We start from the raw sequence: 21,639 nt of genomic DNA on the forward strand, positions 1-21,639 counted from the left end.
GATTTATAGTGGATTAAAATGACACTGGGAGAAAACAGAATTTAGGTAAGACAATATTCCTGTCCACAAGGAGCTTATGGTCTACTATTGAGAATACCACCATTCTTCTCATCCAGGGTGACTCCTCGCTTTATTTACCTCATAATCAGGGGACAAGCCCATTTAATTATATCTCCATCATCTTTTATATCATTCTTCTCTACACTTATATACTTATACAGTCACCATTCTAGTTCACTCAAGCTTTCACCATCTCTTCTTGGACTACCATTAATAGCCTCATAATCAGTCTCTGTCTCAAATTTCTTCCTTTTAATTCATCCTACCAAAGTGACTAAAGGGCAGTCACTCTCCTTGGTCAAAGAACCCCAGTGGCATCTCTGCTGACTTGAGGATCATAAAAAACCCGTTTAGCATTTAATGTCCTATATCATCTAGTTGCAACCTACATTTCTAGGCTGATAATATGTTAATGCCTTTCAAACAGTTTCTGGTCTAGCCAATCCATAACTCCTTGTTCTTTACATGTGACATTCCAGCTCCCATCAGTGTCCCTTTGCACAGGCTTTTCCCCATGTCTAAAAATTTACTCTCCCCTTGATATTACCCTTCCTCTGCCTCTTAAAACCCACTTTTCTTTAAAGCTTAGTTCAAGTGTCACTTCCCACAGGATATTCTTCCTCATTTCTACAACTGCTATTGCCTCCCCTCCAACTGATGAAATTACCATGTATTAATTTTGTACATACTTAAATGTCTATGTGATGCACACTCTTCCATATTCCTGGTTAGAGGTAAGCCCCTTGAAGGCAGGTAACTCTTTTTTGTTCGTTCGTTTTTATCTTTAGTACCAAAACAGAGCCTGGCACATAGTAAATATTTAATAAATACTTGTTGATTAATATGGCGATATGACAAAAAACATTAGAGTTCAGAATAATAAAAGTAAATTTACTAGAGAGATAACAGAAAATGTTTTGCAAGCTGTGGGAGTGGGGTTTAAGGGAAGGGAAGAAATAAGATAAGTTGTCTTTTTTCCCACTCCCAAAGTTAAAACAGGTGGGTATAATTTTAAAAATAGGAACAGCACTAGAGTCAAGTCACAGGATTTGCTTTATTTTTTTTTCCCCAAGAAGTTGAAAAGGGCACTGGTACTAATCAAATATTTACTGAGTGCTCACTAACATTTGGGACCAAGATCAGGATACTGTGTGGGATACAGTACTGCCATCCTTGATGATTAGGATCATGTAAGATGACCTGTCTCAGAAAGAGATAGTCCCATTTTTAAGGGAATAAAAATTTTATTTTATATTGAAGCTTTAGAAAATGAATATCCTTTGTCAGACTATGTGTCCCAATTTTTGGTTCTGGGGAATAAAAAGATGAAAAACAGCAGAATCTTCAAGTAGTTTAACATCAGAAAATACAGGCATGGTATACACATCCCAGTTTCTCTTACTAGAAATATGTGGTTTATTCATAAATGTCAAAATCCTTTTTGAACTAATTTTCTGCTGGTGCCACCTCTTAGGGTTAGTAAGTTATATATTTCACATCTATAATGGTACTTTCTTTAATAAAGCTAATTTTAACGTGTTAAAGGGATTTTATCCTTGAGATTTGCTAAATGAGCATACATTCTTTCTCCTCATGATTTTATAGGTTTAAATCTTGTACTCTTTTTGATCACCTTTCAGGTAGAATAATCCTAATGCTTTCAAAAAGTTATTTTATAATAAACTTAGTCTTTAATCATCAATACAAATCAATCAAGCATAAACACTTATCAAACACCTACTATGTGCCAGATACTATGCTAAGTGCTGGGGACAAAAAAAAGAGGCAAAAGACAGGCCTTGCCTTCAAGAAGTTCACAATCTAATGGGAAAGACAACTTACAAACAAATATATACAAAGTGGTTTTTGGGAGCTAAGATGGTGGAGAGAAGCCAGGAAGTTACCTGAGCTCTCAGAAACATTAAATTAAGCCTCTAAAAGAATTCTGGAGTGACAGAATCCACAAAAAGAGGCAGTGAAACAATTTTCCAGCCCAAGATAACTTAGAAGGACTTCAGGAAAGGTCTATCTAACTTGGGTAAATGATGAGTGCAGCCCATTACAGGCAGTGTCCAGGCAAGCCAGGGGGAGGCTCTCAGTCACAGCACAGATCAGCAACTGGGGCTCAGTGTTTCTGGTTCAGAAGACTAGTGGCACAGCAGGTCAGCTGTGAGGTCTCTAGTCCCAGCACAGCAGGCAAACTGCCATCCCTGGAACCCAGGGCACAAGAGGTACAACTAAGCCAGGCCACCATAGCTCAGTGGCAAACTGCTAGCCCCAGGGGTCCTAGAGTAGAAAACCAGGAACCAGGACCCTGGTCCCGCAGTGCAAGAAGTTTGGGACAGTGCTCTCTGTAACCCAGGAGCACAGCTCAACTTTTATAAAATTGAGCAAAAAACAAAAAAGAGTCCTGACCATAGAAAGTTACTATGGGAACAGGGGAGATCCAAATACAAACTCAGAAGAGTACAACAATGTCAAAATGCCTACATGTGAAGTCTCAAAAGGGAAGATGAATTGGTCTCAAGCCTCAAAAGTCCTCTTAGAAGAACTTAGTAAGTAAAAATCAAGTAAGAGAGAGAGAACAAAAACTGGGGAAAAAATGAGAGCTATGCAATAGAACTATGAAAAAAGAGTTCACAGCTTGGAAACGAAAGCACAAAAACTGACTAAAGAAAACAACTCCTTAAAAAATAGAATTGGCCAAATGGAAAAAAAAAATCCACTGAAGAAAACACCTTTAAAAGTAGAACTAAGTGGAAAATAAGGTACAAAAGTTAACTAAAGAAAATAATTCCTTAAAAATCAGATTTGGGGGGCAGCTAGGTGGCAGAGTGAATAGTGAACTGTCCCTGGAGTCAGGAGGACCTGAGTTCAAATCTGACCTCAGATACTTACACTTACTAGTGGAGTGACTTTGGGCAAGTCACTTAACCCCAACTGCCCTGCCTTCCTCCTCCAAAAACAAAAAATCCTTTGGATTTTTGGACAATTGGAGGCAAATGACTACGGGAAATCAAGAATCAGTCAAACAAAATCAAAAGAATGAAAAAATACAACAAAATGTAAATTATCTAATTGGGGAAAAAAAATTGACCTGGAAAAGAGATCCAGGAGAGAAACTTTAAGAATTATCAAACTATCTGAAAGTCATGATGAAAAAAGGAGCCTGGACAGCATCTTTCAAGGCCAAGAAAGCTGCCCTGACAACCTAGAACCAGAGTGTTAATAGTCATTGAAAGAAACAACTGATCACCTCCTGAAAGAGATACCAAAATGAAAACTCCAAGGAATACAGAAAACAAATTCCAGAACAATCAGATCAAGGAGAAAACACTGCAAGCAGCCAGAAAGAAACAATTCAAATATCAAGGACCCACAGTCAGGATTACATAGTATTTAGTAGCTTCTAAATTAAAGGATTGGAGGGTTTGGAATATAGCCTAGAAGGCAAAGGGGCTTGGATTACAACCAAGAAGCAACTCCCAGCAAAGTTGAGCATAATCTTCTAAGGTAAAAGAAGGATATTCAATGAAGCAGAAGATTTTCAAACTTTCCTGATTAAAAGACCAGAACTGAACTAAAAATCTGATCTTCAAAGACAAGACTTAAGAGAAGAATAAAAATGTAAACAGGAAAGAAAAACATTGTATTCCATAACATTAAACTGTTTACATCCCTATATGGGAAGACGATATTTGTAACTCTTAAGAACTATATTTCTATTAGGGCAGTTAGAAGAAGTATGCTTAGATAGAAGGTATGGGTATAAGTTGATGATGTGAGGACAAAAAAAAAATAGGTGGTTAAAAAAAAGAATTGTACTGGGAGAAGAAGAAAGGGGAAGCAGAATGGGGTAAATTATATCACATGAAGAAGCATGAAAGATCTATTACAGTAGAGGGAAAGAAGGGAGCACTATTTGAACCTTACTCTCCTTGGATCTGGCTCAGAGTGATAATAACATACACACTCAGTTGGGTAAAGAAATCTATCTTGCCCTATAGGGAAGCAGGAGGGGAAAGGAGAAAAGAAAAGAGGGTGTGGTGTTAGAAGGGAAGGCAGACTGAAGGAGGTGGTGGTAAGAAGCAAAACACTGATGAGGAGGGAAAGGGTGAAAGGAGAGAGAAATATAAACAGGGGAGAAATAGAATGGAGGAAAATCACAGTAATCATACCTGTTGAATGTGAATGGGATGAACTCTCTCATAAAATGGAAGTTGATAGCAGAGTGTATTAAAAACCAGAATCCTACAATATGTTGTTCACAAGAAATACATATGAAGCAGAGAATAACACACAGAGCAAATGTAAAAGGCTGGAGCAGAATATATTATGCTTCAGCTGAAGTTAAAAAAGCAGGGGTAGCAATCCTGATCTTAGAGAAAGCAAAAGCAAAAGTAGATCTAATTAAAAGAGACAAGGAAGGAAATTACATCTTGCTAAAAGGTACCAAAGACAATGAAGTAATATCAATACTAAACATATACATCATGTGGTATAACATTCAAATTCTTAGAGGAGAAATTAAGTGAGTTACAGGAAGAAATAGTAAAACTGTATTACTGGGGGACTTCAACCTCCCCCTCTCAGAACTCAATAAATCTAACCATAACAAAACACCAACAAGGAAGGAGGAGAACAGAATTTTAGAAAAGTTAGATATGGTAGACCTCTGGAGAAAACTGAATGGGGACAGAAAGGAACATATCTTTTTCTCAGCAGTACACAGCACCCACACAAAAACTGACCATGTATTAGGGCATTAAAAACCTCACAGTCTGATGCAGAAAGCAGAAATATTAAATGAATCCCTTTCAGATCATGATGCAATAAAAATTACATGCAATAAAGGACCATGAAAAGATAGAATAAAATTAACTGTAAACTAAATATTCTAATCCTAAAGAATGAGTGGGTCAAACAACAAATCATAGAAACAGTCAGTAATTTCGTCAAAGGGAATGACAATAAAAAGATAACACACCAAAATGTATGGGATGCAGTCAAAGCAGTACTTAGTGGAAATTATATATCTCTAAATGCTTACATGAATAGAATAGAGAAAAAGCAGATCAATGAACTGGGCATGCAATTTAAAAAGACAGAAAGAGAAATTTAAAGTCCCCAATTAAACACCAAAACAAATTCTGAAACTCAAAGGAGAGAGTAATAAAACTGAAACTAAGAAAACTATTGAACTATAATAAATAAAACTAAGAGCTGGTTTATGGAAAAAACAAACAAACAAACAAACAACCCACAATAAAATAGATGAACCTCTGGTTAATGTGATAAAAAAAATTTTAAGAAGAAAACCAAATTACCAGTATCAAAAATGAAAAGGGTGAATTCGCCACAAACGAAGAAGAAACTAAAGCAGTAATTAGGAGTTGATTTACCCAACTGTGTGCCAAAAAAATCTGACATTCTTAGTGAAGTAGATATGAATATTTACAAAAATACAAATTGCTCAGATTAACATTAGAGGAAATAAAATACTTAAATAACTCTAATTTAGAAAAAGAAATTGAACAAGCCATCAATAAATCTCCTAAGAAAAAAATTTCCAGGACCAGACAGATTTACAAGTGGATTCTACCTAACATTTAAAAAAAAATTAATTAAAATGCTATATAAACTATTTGGAAAAATTGGTGAAGAAAGAATCCTACCAAATTTCTCTTATGACATAAACATGATGCAGATATCTAAATCAGAAAAAGACACATCAAAGAAAGAAACTTATAGACCAATTTCCCTAATGAATATTGATGCAAAAATTTTAAATAAAAATTAGCAAAGAGATTGTGGCAATTTATTAACAGGATAATACACTATGACCAAGTGGGATTTATACGAGGAATGAAGGGCTGGTTCAATACTAGGAAAACTATTAACATAACTGACCATATCAATAACAAAACAAAACAAAAAAATCACATGATTATCAATAGATGAAGAAAAAGCTTCTGACAAAATACAGCACCCATTCCTATTAAAAACACTAGAGAGCATAGGAATAAACAGAGCTTTCCTTAAAATGATAAGTAGTATCTATCTAATATCATCAGCAAGCATTATCTGTAATGAGGATAAGCCTTCCTAATAAGATCTGGGTAAAACAAGGAAGTCCATAATCACCACTATTAGTCAATATTGTACTAGAAATGTTAATTTTAGCAATAAGAAAAGAAAAATAAATCGAAGGAATTAGAACAGGCAATGAGGAAACTAAACAAAAGTATCTGCAGATGATATGATGGTATGCTTAGAGAATCCTTGAGAATCAACTAAAAAACCTAGTTGAATAAGTAACTTCAGCAAAGTTGCAGGATATAAAATAAACCCACATAAATCATCGGCATTTCAATACTTTTCACACATATAAAGTCAGATCTAAACAACTAGGAAAATATCAATTGCTCATGGATAGGCTGAGCTAATATAAAGATGACAATTCTACCTAAATTAATTTACTTATTCAGTGTCATACCAATCAAACTACCAATAAATTATTTTATAGAGCTAGAAAAAATAATAACAAAATTCATCTGGAAGAACAATTGGTCAAGAACATTATGGGAATTAATGAAAAAAAAAATACAAAAGAGGGTGGCCTGGCTGCACCAAATCTAAAAGTATATTATAAAGCAACAATCATCAAAACAATTTGGTTTTGGCTTAGAAATAGATTGGTGGATCAGTGGAATGGATTAGGTACACAAAACACAGCAGTAAATGAGTATAATAATCTACTGTTTGATAAACCCAAAGACTCCAGCCTCTGGCATAAGAACTCACTATTTGGGGGCGGCTAGGTGGCACAGTGAGTAAAGCGCTGGCCCCGGAGTCAGGAGGACCCGAGTTTGGTTCCAGCCTCAGACACTTAACACCCAGACAAAAAACTAGCCATGTAATGTTGGGCAAGTTACTTAACCCCAATTGCCCTCCAAAAAAGGCAAAAAAAAAAAAAAAAAGAACTCACTTTGACAAAAATAGCTGGGCAAACTGGAAAACAGTATGGCAGACACTAGGCTTCTCACACTGTATACCAAGATTAGGTCAAAATGTGTACGTGATTTAGACATAAGCAAATTAGGAGAGCAAGGAATAATTTACTTGTTAGATCTATTGAAGAAGGGAAGAATTTATGACCAAACAAGAGATAGAGAACGTTATGAAATGCAAAATGGATAATTTTGATGACATTAAATTAAAAAGATTTTATGCAAACAAAATCTACAACCAAGATTAGAAGGAAAGCAGAAAAGTGGGAAACAATTTTTATAGCCAGTGTTTCTAATAAAGGCCTCATTTCTCAAATATAAAGAAAACTGAATTGATTTTATAAAATGAGTAATTTCCCAATTGATAAATGGTCAAAGGATATGAACAGGCAATTTTTACACAAAAAGATTAAAGCTTTCTATAGTTACATAAAAAAAAATGCTCTAAATCACCAATGACTAGAAAAATGCAAATTAAAACAACTCTGAGGTACCACCTCACACCTATCTGATTGGCTAATATGACAGAAAAGGAAAATCATAAATGTTGGAGATGTGGGAAAACTGGGACATACATTGTTGGTGGAGTTATGAACTTAGACAACCATTTTGGAGGACAATCTGGAACTGTGCCCAAAGGGTCATCAATTTGTGCATACCCTTTAATCCAACAATACCACTTCTAGGTCTGTATCCCAAAGAGATCATAAAAAAGGGAAAAGGACCTAGATATACAAAAATACTCATGACAGCTCTTTTTATGGTTGCAAAGAATTGGAAATGCTCATCTCTTGGGGAAAGGCTGAAAAAACTGTGGTATATGAATATAAATAATGGAATGCTATTGTGCTATAAGAAATGAGGAGGTAGATTTCAGAAAAAACCTAGAGAGGCCTAATTGAACTGATGCTGAGTGAAGTAAGCAGAACCAGGAAAACATTGTACACAGTAACAACAACACTGTGCAATGATCAACTATGACAGACTTAGCTCTTCTCAGCAATACAATGATCCAAGACAGTTCCAAAAGACTCATGATGGAAAATGCTATCCACATCCAGAGAACTATGGATTCTGAATGCTGATCAATGCATACTATTTTCATTTTCTTCTTCAAGGCTTTTCCCTTTTGTTCTGTTTCTTCCTTCACAACATGACTAATGTGGAAATATATTTACATGATTGCACATGTATAAACTATATCAGATTACCTGCTGTCTTGGGGGGGGTAGAGGGATGAAGAACATTTGAAACTCAAAATTTTATAAAAAATGAATGCTGAAAACTATCTTTACATGTAATTAGAAAAAGTAAAATACTATTTCCAAACACACACACACAGAGCAAGCTATATAGAGGATAAGTAGGAAATAAACAGAGGGAAGGCACTAGAATTAAGAGGGTTTGGGAAAGGCTTCTTGTAGAAGATGGGACTTTAGTTGGGACTTAAAAGTCAAAAGAGTTAGTAGGCAGAAATGAGGGACAGAATTCCAGGCCTTGGGGGAAGTCAGAGAAAATACCCAAAGCCAAGACCCATAATGTCTTGTTTATGGAAGAGCAAGGAGGCCAGGAGTCAGATGTAAGAAGACTGAAAATGGGGGCAAGGTTATGATGGGCTTTGAAAGTGTATTTGACCCTGAAGGCAATAGGGAACTTCCCACTGGAGTTTTTACAGGAGAATGACAAGGGCGTCGCAACCAACCAGTCCTTTGGGAAAATTACCAGTATTTGAGAGGGAAGAGATAACTCCTACCTACTAGGTGGGAGAGACCCACCTTCAGGATTAAATTCGCTTTATTACTTTTTACATTGAATATTACAATTTACATTGAAAATTACTTTTTACATATGAATTTACATTCATAAATTAATGAATTTCAATGCATTTAATGGGAACTTTTCAGTCTCATCAGCATTCTTTTTATTTACTCCCATTTACTCTACCTTTTTTATCACTGAAGTTAGGTTGTGGTTAGTGAATACTCTATTCTTCTGGTTCTGCTTTTTCTTCTTCTGCATTATTTAATAAAAAGGCCTTTCCATATTTCTTCATATTCCTCAAGCATGTTATCTTAACTGTTCTGTGATATCATATCTTATGAACATGAAATGATTTAAACCATTCTTTTATTTGTTGGACATTTAGGTTATTTCCAGTTTTTTTTTAATTGCAAATAATGCTATTAAAAGAACTTTTAAAAGATAGCTTAAAGCTGTACATGAGAACGCCTACCTGTAATCTTAGCTTCTGAGAGACAGAGACTAGAGGATCTCTTGGGCTTCCACTGGTTGTAACAGTATGGTGTCTGCACTTAGTGTGAGATCAGTATGCAGAAAAAAGAGGGTAAAGGGACCAGACTAGGTTGAGGCAGGAAACTGAATAGGTCAAAGTTCCCAAGCTGACCAGAGTGGGACCCAGCCAAGACTAGCCATTCTATTTCTAGTCTGGCCAAGATAGAAAGAACCAGTCAGGGTGGGTTAGGGTGGGGTTTGGAGAAGATAAAAACTCAACTCTTCAGAGTATATTCCCAACCATAGGTCCTAATCTTTTAAATTTATTCTGCTTTAGCAATTCTTTCTCCTGTCAATCATTTAAGTCTGGATCTTTTCTACTTTCATCATACAGGGTACTATTATAAATTATAAGACCAATTAAAAAATATACTAGAGTATATACTGCATAGAGCAATGACTAAAGGTGTGTCAAGTACTGTGTTAAGAGCTGGGAATACAAAGGTGAAAAAAACATTCATTCCTAGCTCTCAAGGAGATCTCATAGAGGAGGGAGACACATAAATAATTACATACAAACAAGATACACATACACGATAAATTGGCGATCATAAACAGAGACAAAGCACTAGAATTAAAGATCTGAAAGGCTTCTAGTTAAAGATGGGCCTTTAGAACTTGAAAGCAGCGGCGGCCAGGTGGCTCATCGAGTAAGAGCACCGCCTCCAGCATCAGGATGACCTGGGGTTCAAATCCGGGCTCAGATACTTAGCACCCACCCAGAAATAACTGGCCCTGTAACCTTGAGCAAGTTACTTAACCCCAATTGCTTTAATAAAAAAAAGAAAAACTTGAAAGCAGCCAGCAGACAGCAATGAGGGAGAATTCCCAGTATGGTGAACAGTCAGTAAAAAATGCACCTAGTAGGGAGATGGAATATGTGTGTGGGAAAGGGGGAAAGAGAACTAAGATGTAAGAAGTCAATAAAGGTAAGAAGGGGTTGGGTTATAAAGAACTTTGAATGCCAAAGAGAATTTTATATTTGATCCTAGAGGTGGGAAGGAGCCACTGGAATTTATTTACTGAACGGGGAGGTGACTTGGTCAGATCTTCAGTTTAGGAAGATCAATGTGATAGCTGGTAGAAGATAGATTAGTTGGGAGAGACTTGAGGAAGACTAATCAGAAGGCTGCTGTCACAGGCCAGTTGTGAGAGGATAAGAGCTTCATATGGTGGTGTTTGAGAAGCTAAGGGGAAATACATGAGAGACTTGACAAAGGTAGAAGCTATAGGACTTAGCAACTGATTGGATGTGGGGAGAGAGGGGAGAGAGAGAGGGGAGGGAAAGGGGGAGAGGGAGAGAGAGAGAGAGAGAGAGAGAGAGAGGAGAGGAGTTGAAGATAACACCTAAGCAAATCTGGGTGACTAGGAAGATGTGTGATGGCAATATCCATAATAACAGGAACGTCTGGGAAAGAAAGCTTGGGGAAAAAAGATAATAAGCTCAGTTCTGAACAGGTTGAGTTTTAGATATCTACAAGTCATCTAACTGAAGATGTCCAAAAAGTACTTGTTTACTTGTTCAAACAGTTCACATTCAGGTAGCGTTTTAAGTATTCCTAATTTTCTTAACATCAATTCTGTAAATTAGGTGGTGTTACCATTTGGTACCACACGATGTTACCATGTTACCCACTTAACATATCAAGAAACTGAGGCTCAGAGAAGTCGTGACTTGCCCAGAGACACACAGTTAAGAAACACCAGAACTCTTGACTCCTTAACTAATGCTCCTTCTACTACACTTTGGGAGGTACCACAAGAGTATCACAGAAAAAGTGCTAAACTTGGAGTCATGGGGTCTTGCGTCTGAATCCAAGTTCTGTCATTTACTATCTGTATGTCCTTGGTCCAAGTTAACTGTTCTGGGCTTCAGTGTCCTCATTTTTAAAAATGCGAAGGTTCAACATGACCCCCAATGTCTCTACCAGATACAGACTGATGATGATTCTATGCCACCATACCCTTATTCAACAATGTCTTCTTTGCTTAAAACTATCTTCAAAAATGTTCCAAACAAAAAACTCTCATTATTTTGTAGTCATGTTTATTCACTAGAAATCAATTTTGGATGTTTCAAAAAATTAAAATGATTTTCAAAGCATAAAGATTCACTAGTAATTCAAAAGATCAGGAAGCCAATGCTGAAAATCATTTTGAATGAAGTGTTCATAGAATCATAGATTTAGGGCTCAAAACAATTTCAGGGAATCTAATTTAATCTTCTCATTTCAAAAATGTGGAAATGTAGACCCAGGAAGGTTGAGAGATTTGCTCTGGGTCACAAAGTTATTGGAGTAATAGAGCTAAGGGTAAAACCTTGGTCTTCTGACTATAGGTCTAAGCATTCCTTCCATTGTACTATGCTACCTCACTAAGTGTTTTCTAAAAAAATGTTCTCAGCATTGACATATTAAAATATGTGCCTCCCAATATGATTTCTTTGAAGGGAACCCTCCATACCCTTCTGTATGTATATATTTTTTAAAATCAGTTGTTTATAGTCACCCTTTCTCGAAATAATACAAATTTAATTCCACACACATTTCAGGAATGACCATACCACATTTTACATAAAGATACAGTAATATTTTTCGTTTTGCTGTAATGTCCTTCTTGATGATGCTCAACACTTAAATGGCCTTTTACAACTACGGTAGGATAGAAGTCCTCTATCCTTTGGAAACTACAACAACTCTAGGTTCCTATCCTGGATTGCAGTAGTTCATTCAGGGCCTTTCATCTTATGATCATGGTTTGTATTTTTTATCCTGAAATGGACTATATACTCTTGATAAAACTTTTCTGCTACTTCTCTGTTTAAGAATGATTTTGTATTCCATTTTCATCAAACTGACTCTTCTCAGTCAAAAACATATTATCTGCTAACTTAAAACCTACATCCTTATTATAACCCCTCCAATATGCAGAAAAATAATTTTCTGTGATGACATTAACAGAGATGAAATCCGATTTTCATAACATAACTGATAAAGTGTATAAGACCACTAACTCACTTTTTAAAAAGTGAACAATAGGGGCGGCTAGGTGGTGCAGTGTATAGAGCACCAGCCCTGGAGTCAGGAGGACCTGACTTCAAATCCAGCCCCAGAAACTTAACACAAAAACTAGTCATGTGACCTTGGGCAAGTCACTTAATCCCAATTGCCCTGCCCTCCCCCCTCCAAAAAGCAAAAAACAAACAAAACCAATAAAAAGTGAATAAAAGTATTCTGAAAAACATGGTAAATACGTGAAAAGGAATACTAGTAAACATTCTACTAGATTACTATACTTTCTTGTTAATTTTTATTCAAATAAATCAACATAACTATACTCAAGAGCAATTTAAATGCTTACAATTTGCAGGTACTGCACTAATACATTAGAATCTAATTACATGATTCGTTACAGTATGGCACCTGGTGTAGAACAGAGCTGTACTGAATCCTTTTCAGAGAGGTTAGTATTGGAAGTACCTAGCAACTTCATTAAATCATGATAGCTTGTAAGCAAATTTCTGTATAGGTAACTCACCAATGGCATTATTTTAATTAAAAGAAACATTACAAATTGCTTTGTAATAAGCACTAAGTGTTGTAAATATGGAACATAGCTATAGATCTGCAAAGCTTGCACAGTTCTAAAACACATTTATTAATCCTTTCTTTTCCTCCTATTGATGCTCCTTGTTATCATGAGGCAAAGAAAACACTTGCCAGCCAACAACAAATATTATGCTCCCATGTAAAACAAATAAGACCATACCAGAAAGGAGAGATAAAATATACTGCATTTCTTCTAGGTTTGCTGCCTATTAAAAAAAAAAAAATTAAGCCTGAGGGGTGGCCAGGTAGCACAGCGAGTAAGAGCACCGGCTCCAGTGTCAGGATGACCTGGGGATCGAATCCGGGCTCAGACACTTAGCACCCACCCAGAAATAACTGGCCATGTAACCTTGAGCAATTTAACCCGATTGCTTAAAAAAAAAATTAAGCCTGTTTTTATTCCTTTTAGACCTTAGGTACACAGGTTGGTGATTACTTTCATAAGTGATGTAATGATATAGTTTTAGATAAACACAGATCCTACTTTCTCAGATATTTTTCTATAATACTATTCTCTAAATCTGTGTAAGAATATTGATTTAATGAGACAGACCTTTGGAAAAATAAACAGTTTGGATTCACTGAAATCAGCCTACACCCAGTCTTCTCTTCTATTCCTTCTCTACCCAGGGCTAAGGAAATAGTCCTGGTGTGAAGATGAACAAAAATTTAAAAATAAAAAAAATATATATAGTACTAGAGTCTAAGAATTTCTAGTCTAAATGGAAAAATAAAAATAAGAAACACTTTGATTCATCTCATGTATCCATTCAATTACCAAGTCACCTCATCTCTCACATATCCACTCAGTTGCCAAGTCTTGTCAATTGTATTTCCTTGACAATTTCCCCTAGAATACTGCAATAGACTCTTATTTAGTTTCCCTATCTCAAACCCTTCCTTATTCTAAGACATCCTCTACACAGATGCCCAAGTGACTTTCCTAAACTGAAGGATTCATTATGATACTGCCATGTCTTCAATAAACTCCAATGGCTCCTGATTACCTAGAGGATGACAAACTTGTTTTGCACTTAAAGTTCTTCACAACTTGGCCCCTTTCTACTTTCACACTCTCTACACACTAATACCTTCTACACATTCTCCAATCCACACATACTGGTGTGCTTGCTGTCCCACATACACAGGGGTTCCACTTCTAGTCTCCTTTGCCTTTGGACTAACCACCATTCATGGAATGCACTCCCTCCTCACTTCCACCCAATAGAATTGCTGGTGGTTTCTTTCAAGATTCAGCTCAAGTGCCATCTTCATCAAGAAGTCATTTCTGATGTACCCTAGTTGGCATTTTAACTCCCTTCCAAAACTTGTTGGTATTCATTTTGTATATATTCTGTATATACATAAATAAGGGCATCTAGGTTGTGCAGTGAGGTAGAGTGCTGGGCTTAGAGTCAGGAAGAAATCTTCCTGATTTCAAATCTAGCCTCAGATACTTCCTGTGTGATCCTGAGCAAGTCACTTAACCCTGTTTGCTTCAGTATCCTAATTTATAAAATGAGCTAGAGAAGGAAATGGTAAATCACTCTAGTATCTTTGCCAAGAAAATTCCAAATGAGGTCACTACTGAATAACAACAATATACAAGCGTGTGTGTACACTGCCTCTACCTTAAGAATATAAGCTCCTTGAAGACATATGGGGTTTCACTTTCATCTTTATCTCCACAGTTCTTAGCACAGTTCCTGGGGCACATAGTGGGTGTTAATTAAATACTTGATTGAAAAATGAAAAAAAAAAAAAGGCATTCCATTTCATTATACAGGATTAGTTAAGAAAATTATTTAATTCTGAAAATTTACCCCCCAAATCAGTTACACATTGAATGTTGTTATATTGACCTCTATTTCAAGGTGGAAAAATGTATGGCAAAGTTCAAGTATCTTATATTTAATCAATAATCTTGTTGAAAATGACATGACCACTTAAAGAGACAACAAAAAAAATGTCATCATCGTTAAACAAATTCTCAAAATGACTGTAAGCTAATCATAGAATTATGAGCCATGAAATAAAATAAAAACTTTTGTTTCTAAATCCTTTTTACGTAGAAAAGAATAAAAAGAGGTAAGCCAGCATCTGAGAAACACTCTAGATCAGGCTTTTTAACCCAGGAGTACATGAACTTATTAGATGAGGGAAAACATTACATTTTAATTTTCACTAACTTCTAATTGAAATTTAGAATTTCCTCCAATTATGAAAAACATTATTCTGAGAAGGGGTACACAAATTTCATCAAACTGCCAAAGGAGTCGTTACTTGAAAAAGGCCTTAAGAACTCTGGTTCTCAATAGTTAAGAAAGGATCTGATAAAAAGTAAAGATTCCCCAAAAAAGGAAAAGGTAGCTAAGTTTAAAGAACTAACAAAAAATTCTTAGGGAAGTGATTTTATTATCATTATTTTTTTAAATAATATGCAAGTAGCTTTCCTACAAAGATGGAAAAAGCATAGTACTGTTAAGTGATTTAGAGTCAGAGAATCTAGGTTCAAACCTTGTCTCTGAGTGACCTTGATCAAGTTACTATCTTGGGTGGTCTTGGTTTTCTCATCTGTAAAATGAGGACACTGAACTAGAAGGTCTAAAAGTTCTCTTCTGGTTTTAAATCTATAATTTTCCAATTACATATTTTAAAATATTGTACTAATATACTAAACGCACAAGTCATCCTACATATCAGCATATCAACAAACTTTGTAAAATGTAACTTTTAAGGACTTCACAAACCCACATTAATAGCAGTCCCATATCCCTATGACATAACTGCTCCTTCTTCTAAAAATGGAAGATACGGATTTCAAATAGGTTCTATCTCTATACAGAAAGCCATCTGTTAGAGTATTTTATTAGGATCTTAGAGAGCCATTGAACTTTACACATATGGTGGGCAAACCGCCCCCCCAAAAAACCTGTAAAACCACATCAGTCAGAAGTCAGGACATATGCATTTGTTAGGCGCCTACTACATACTTTGCTAAAAAAAAAAAAACTTCACAATTAAAAAACATGGATGAAGCATCCTCTAAGAAAACAAAGTGCAACAAGCCCCACACATGTAATAAACATCAACAGCAAAGTAGCTCAGGTAGCGGATTCCAACTCCTCTTTATTCCCCAAATCAGATTTTCTTGTATAACAGTAAACTGCATTAAAACTTTACTAAGTTCTACTTTATATTTCAGGCCTTTCCCGAATTATTTCCTCAAATCTTTCCTAGTTACTATAAGAATTTAACTGGTTGAACTGAAGGTTTTCTGCACCGGAGATACTTTTTACTAAGAATCCTGGGAATGTTTAAGTCAAAGGGATAAAAAAAAAAGCGACCGATGATCTTTTTTTTTTCCAATTTGTAAATAAAAACGAAACATGCCCTGCTTTTCTCTTCATCGAAGGTGAGAGAAGGAAGGATTCCGTAAATCCATTTTTCCTCCTTTTTACGGGGTCGAGGGGAGAGGGAGGAGAGGATCGATCTTCTGACCTCTCCACCTGCACTGCTCCCCCAAATTCGGCCTGTCCCTCAAAGATCCAACTCTTCCCGGAGAAGATGCCCCAAGTGGCAGCCGCGGTTTGGCCTGGCGGACGCTGCCCAGTCCCCTCCACCCGAGAGTCCCGGGAGGGAGGGGAGCGGAGGGGCCCGGGCCGGGCCTGAAAGGGCAACGCTCGGGCCTAGGCGGCCGCGCCGGCCCCGAGGCAGCTCTGGCGGGCGCGCGGGAGCGGGCGGAGCGCGGCCCGGCCCGGTCGGCGTTGGCAGGCCCGACCGGGCGAGGGCCGGGGGCGCGGGACGGCCCACACCGGGCAGCCCCTCCGCGCCGGCCGCCCCGTCCCTCTCGGCCCTCGTCCGTCCTTCCCTCCTCCCGCCGGCCGGGGGAGTTGGGCCAGCGCCGGATGCGGGGAGGGGGCGGAGGAGGTAAACTCGTCCTGTCACTGCATCCGGAGAGCCCGGAAGGGGGACGCGGCTCTGAGGGGGCGAGGCCGCGCCCCCCCGCCGCTCCCGCCTGGGAGCCAAGCGCTGCCAGCAGCCCCGGGTACCCGTCCCCAGCGCCTCACCAGGTCGTAGTCCTCCTCATCATCGCACATGAAATCATCCTCCATGTCAGACATCTTGGCCGGGAGGGGGGGAAGGGAAAGGGGGGGAGGAGAAACTGGAGACAACCTCCTCCCACAATGCTCCGCGCGGAGCGGAGTCACCCCCTTCTTCCTCCGCACCGCCTTCCTTTTCGTAGAGGCGAGGAGCAGGACGTTTCCATGCGGAACAGACGTGCTTGTAGCTGAAGGGATCCGCTACGACAGTGAAAGGGAGCGCGCAGCTCGGCTGCCCGCCCTTCCTGAGAGGCGGTCGGTGCCTTAGCAACTTACCCTAGCAACTGAGCCTAGCAACCATGGGATCCGGCAGCCGGAAGCTGGGGCTGCGGAAGCCCTGGGAGAGTTTTTGGAAACTTGACACGCTGCCTGAACCGGCTCCAGCTTTGAGGCAGAGGGAAAAGCCTCTGCCCTTCTTTGCCTGGGAGGTTGGGGACACTCTTAGGCTAATGAAAGTAGAGGAGAAGCATGGCCTTAAAAATGAGAACCTAATGCCCCTCGCGTCTACCGTCGTCCCCGATTCTTAGGAGAGTTTACGTGGTAGTCCTGGAGAAAAACCTTTTTAAAAGCAGATACCTTACAAAGCAGTGTGCTCGTGGTATTTTAAGAGCAGATCGTTGTTTTGTTGGCACTTATGATTTCTTTGACTTAAACTTGGACACTCTTGGTTAGAAAACGCCCCTTACCTCAACAATTATTCTGCAATTTACCTTCTCTGAGAGTTGCCTAGGGACACTGAGAGGTTATCAATCAAAGAATGAAAAGGCATTTATTCTGCCTCTGTTGGTGTCAGCTACAGGGTGCTAGGTTTGGGGGTGCAGAGATCATCCATCCATCTATATCTATATTCACACACATATATGTGTTGTGTTTATGAATGATGTCTACCAATCAATGTTTATCTCTATGACAGCCCCGCACCCCAGGCGCTTTCATTCTTCCGTTTCTTCCTACAGGCACACATACCTGAACACAAAATACAGGGCGTCCCAAAAGTCTTAAAGGGCGTTTTAAGCTTTAGTGGCTTTTTGGAACACCCTCTATAATCCAGAACTTGATGACTCTTAGACATTTTATTCTGAGCATGTCCAAAACTGAACTCATCTTTCCCCAAAACCTTCCCTACTTTCTGATTTCCCCTTTACTGTTGAGAGGCACCCTCCCAGGCACCTGGGTTTACAATCTCTGTGTCATTCTCAACTGCTTTTTCAGGAAAACCTTATCAAGTCCTGTCATTTCTACCTTTGTAACTTCTCTCATATATGTCCCCTTCCATCCTCTGACATTGCCTCATGCCTGGACTATTGCAACAGCGTTCTGGTTGGTCATACTTCCTCAAGTATCTCCTCACTCCTAGTCCATCTCCTAAGGAGGCAAACATCTTTCTAAGTTAAAATCTGACTATGTAACACCCCTACATCCACCCCCGAGCTTTTATTTAGTCAACTCCAGTGACTCCCTATTGCCTACAGGAAATATACAAAATCTGTTTGGTTTGTGAAGTCCTCCGTCATCTGGCCCTTTCCTAGCTTTCCAATTTTTTTTACACTCCCATCCCCCATTCCTCATGTACTCTGCAATCTAATGACACTGGCCTTCCTGTTGCTCACAAACCATGCATCTTCTGATTCCCATCATTTTTCACTGACTGTCACTCATGCCTGGAACTCTTTCCCTCTTCATCTCTGCCCTCTAGCTCCTTGCCTTTCTTAAGTCCCATCTTCTACAAGAAATCTTTCTTGATCCTCTTTAATGCTAGTATCTTCCCTTTGTGGATTATCTCCATTTTATCCTGTATATAACTTATTTGTATGTAATTATTTGCATGTTGTCTCTCTCCCACTAGATTGTAAACTCCTGGGAGCATGGAGGATCTTTTCTCTTTCTTTGTATCCCCATCCTTATCACTGTGCTTGGCACATAGTAGACACAATAAGTAAATTGATTAACTGATTACAAAATAAATACATAATTTAGTGGGGGTAGATACTAGCAGTTGTGGAGATCTATAAATGTCTAGTGTAGAAGGTAGTTCTTGAACTGACCTTTGGAAAGAAGGTAGGGATTCTAAGAAGAAAAAGTAAGAAGGGAGGGCATTCCAGACCATGTAGCAACAGGCTGTGCAGAGGCATGGAGAGAGAAGATATATTTTCAGTATATGAAAAAGAGCATATAGGCCAGTTTAGCTGGAAAGAAGAGTACATGATGGGGAGTAATGTGTAATAAGGCCAGAAATATAGTTGGGAGTCAGATTATGAAAGAGTTATAGAGTCAGTAGGTGGTGTAGTATTTGGATTTGGAGTCAGAGATCTGGCCCAGTGGATAGAGCATGGGTCCTGGTGTCAGAAAGATCTATCTTCCTGAGTTCAAATCCTGCCTGTGTGATCCTGAGCAAGTCACTTAACCTTGTTTGCCTTAGTTTCCTCATCTGTAAAATGAGATGGAGAAGGGAATGATAAACCATTCCAGTATCTTTGCCAAGAAAAGCCCAAAAGGGATCACAAAAAGTTAGATGCAACTGAAATAACTGAACAAGATCTGAGTTTAAATCCTGAATCAGAGATACTCACTAGCTGTGTGATCCTAAGCAAGTCACTTCGCCTATCTGGGTCTCAGTTCTCTTATCTCTAAAACGAGGGCATTGGACTTTGGTCTCTAAATCCCCCTTCTACTTCTAAATCTTGTAGCTTTAAATCCTGTGATTTGCATTCAGATCTTCCCAATAGAAGTAGGCTTTCTAGCCACCACTCCACCTGCAATCTCAGGGTAACAAAGATTTATTGAGCAGAAGTAATCTCTGAAAAGCCTTTACAAGTTGGCTATGGTTTAAGTGACTCCATCTTTCTTAGCCTCTATTTTCTTACTTGTTAAATAAAGGTGTAAGTCCATGCATATCTAACACCAGTGGGGCACATACCTTCCGCTACATCCATTGAGAAGCTCTAGAACTGGATTAAAATGTAATTGGGAAATATTTAGCAAAATAAATAAGAATGCTACAGGACATAGAGTTAAGGTGGTTTTCTAAGTCAATATGTGACCTGAAGGGATCCTTATGTAAGATTTAGTGGCACCTTTTTCTTTTTGAGTTTGACACCACTGGGTTAGACTATTAGGGGGTTTTAGTTTGGGATCCATGACATTTAAATTTTGTTAATAATTGTATTTAAAATAATTGCTTTCCTTTTAAATCCTTTGTGTTTTATGTATTTAAAAACATTCTGAGAAAAGGTTTATAGGTTTCACTTGGCTGCTAAGGGGTTTATGACACAGAAAAAGGTCCTGACAAGATAATTTCTAAGGCCCCACTCAGAATTAAATCTGCCCTGTGACCCCACCACCATTCACACCTGCCTTCCCCTTCAGGACCTCTGCTTTTTCTGCCTTTTGTCCTTAGACTGTGTTTCAAGCTCTGTTTAAATGCTCCTTCCTTCCCTTTGTAATGAACATAGTAATCTTTCCTTTGAACTTTAAATTCAATTTTAAAAAGCATTTATTAAATGCCTGCTGTGTGGAATATACTGTACTAGGTATGGTGAGACAAGAAAAAAAATCAGAACTATCTTTGTCCTCAAAGAATTTATATTCTATTAGGAGGCAAGGTTGGAGAAGCACAGGTAATTGAAAAAATTATACAAGTAATTTTTCTGGTTGACAGCACTAATAATTGGGGATCATGGAAAGCCTATGTAGGAGGTGATACTTGAAGGAAGCTAAAGATTCTAAAGGGTATAAGTGATGTTCTAGTCGTGAGAAAAGGAATGGAGGCATGAGATGGAGTACCATGTACAGCAAATAGTCTAGTGTGGCTAGAAAGTAGAATTTTTGAAGTAGAAAAATAAACATTTCTTACAACCTCATTTTGTAATGTTAAATATTAGATTTTTTAAATTAATATTTTATTTTTATAATCAATAAAAATCAGCTCTCTCCCTTCTCACTTTCCTTTCTTCCTCCCTCTCCCCAAGTCAGTTGAGAAAGAAAGAGAAAACCAGTACAAACATAGAACAAATTTCAGCTTTGAACCATATGCAAAAAAAGTGCTGTTTTTGTATCCCATACTGGATTTCAAATCCCTTGAGGGAGGTGCTGCTATTTAATTGTATGTTTCAAAGAACCGAGGATAGAATTTGGGGCAGTTACATACTGAAATGGATAGTGCCAGGCCTGGAATTATGTAGACCTGAGTTCAAATTTGGCCTCAAATACTAGCTGTGTGACCCTAGACAAGTTACTTAACCCTGGTTTACCTCCTTTTCCCTATCTGGAAAGTGAGCTGGAAAAGGAAGACGGCAAACTTTTCCAGTACCTTTGCCAAGAAAACCCTAAATGGGGTCACAAAGAGTCTGACCCAACTAAAAAACAACAACAAAAATGAGAGTTTAGCAAACAGGAGGGGTTTAAGAAAAGTTAAAAGTTAGAGTTGAACTGATTAGTCAAAGCTTATCTTTAGAGTCTTGGTGAAGAAACATAACAATTTTGGCAAATAATCCAGTCTAATTTATTTTCTTGAATACATTCTCCCTCTTCACAGAAAGGCATCAGTTAGTGTAAGAGTATTGCTTT

At 38.1% G+C, this 21,639-nt stretch overlaps 1 protein-coding gene across 2 annotated transcripts in view; it reads right to left on the minus strand.

Moving 5' to 3' along the window:
• The window catches only part of COPS2 (COP9 signalosome subunit 2), a 58,933-nt gene extending 41,737 nt beyond the window's left edge, over positions 1-17,196 (minus strand). For both annotated transcript variants that reach the window (XM_069098015.1, XM_069098014.1), the window contains exon 1: positions 17,041-17,196. In XM_069098015.1, the coding sequence (XP_068954116.1) occupies positions 17,041-17,094 (54 nt within the window). In that variant the 5' untranslated portion in view covers positions 17,095-17,196. The remainder of the gene's footprint in view (positions 1-17,040) is intronic.
• Positions 17,197-21,639: the final 4,443 nt, after the last annotated feature.

This window comes from Petaurus breviceps, unplaced genomic scaffold (genome assembly GCF_028583685.1).
Source record: "Petaurus breviceps papuanus isolate PSGF00001 unplaced genomic scaffold, PetGlider_PUasm1.0 37, whole genome shotgun sequence".
NCBI classification, from domain to species: domain Eukaryota; kingdom Metazoa; phylum Chordata; class Mammalia; order Diprotodontia; family Petauridae; genus Petaurus; species Petaurus breviceps.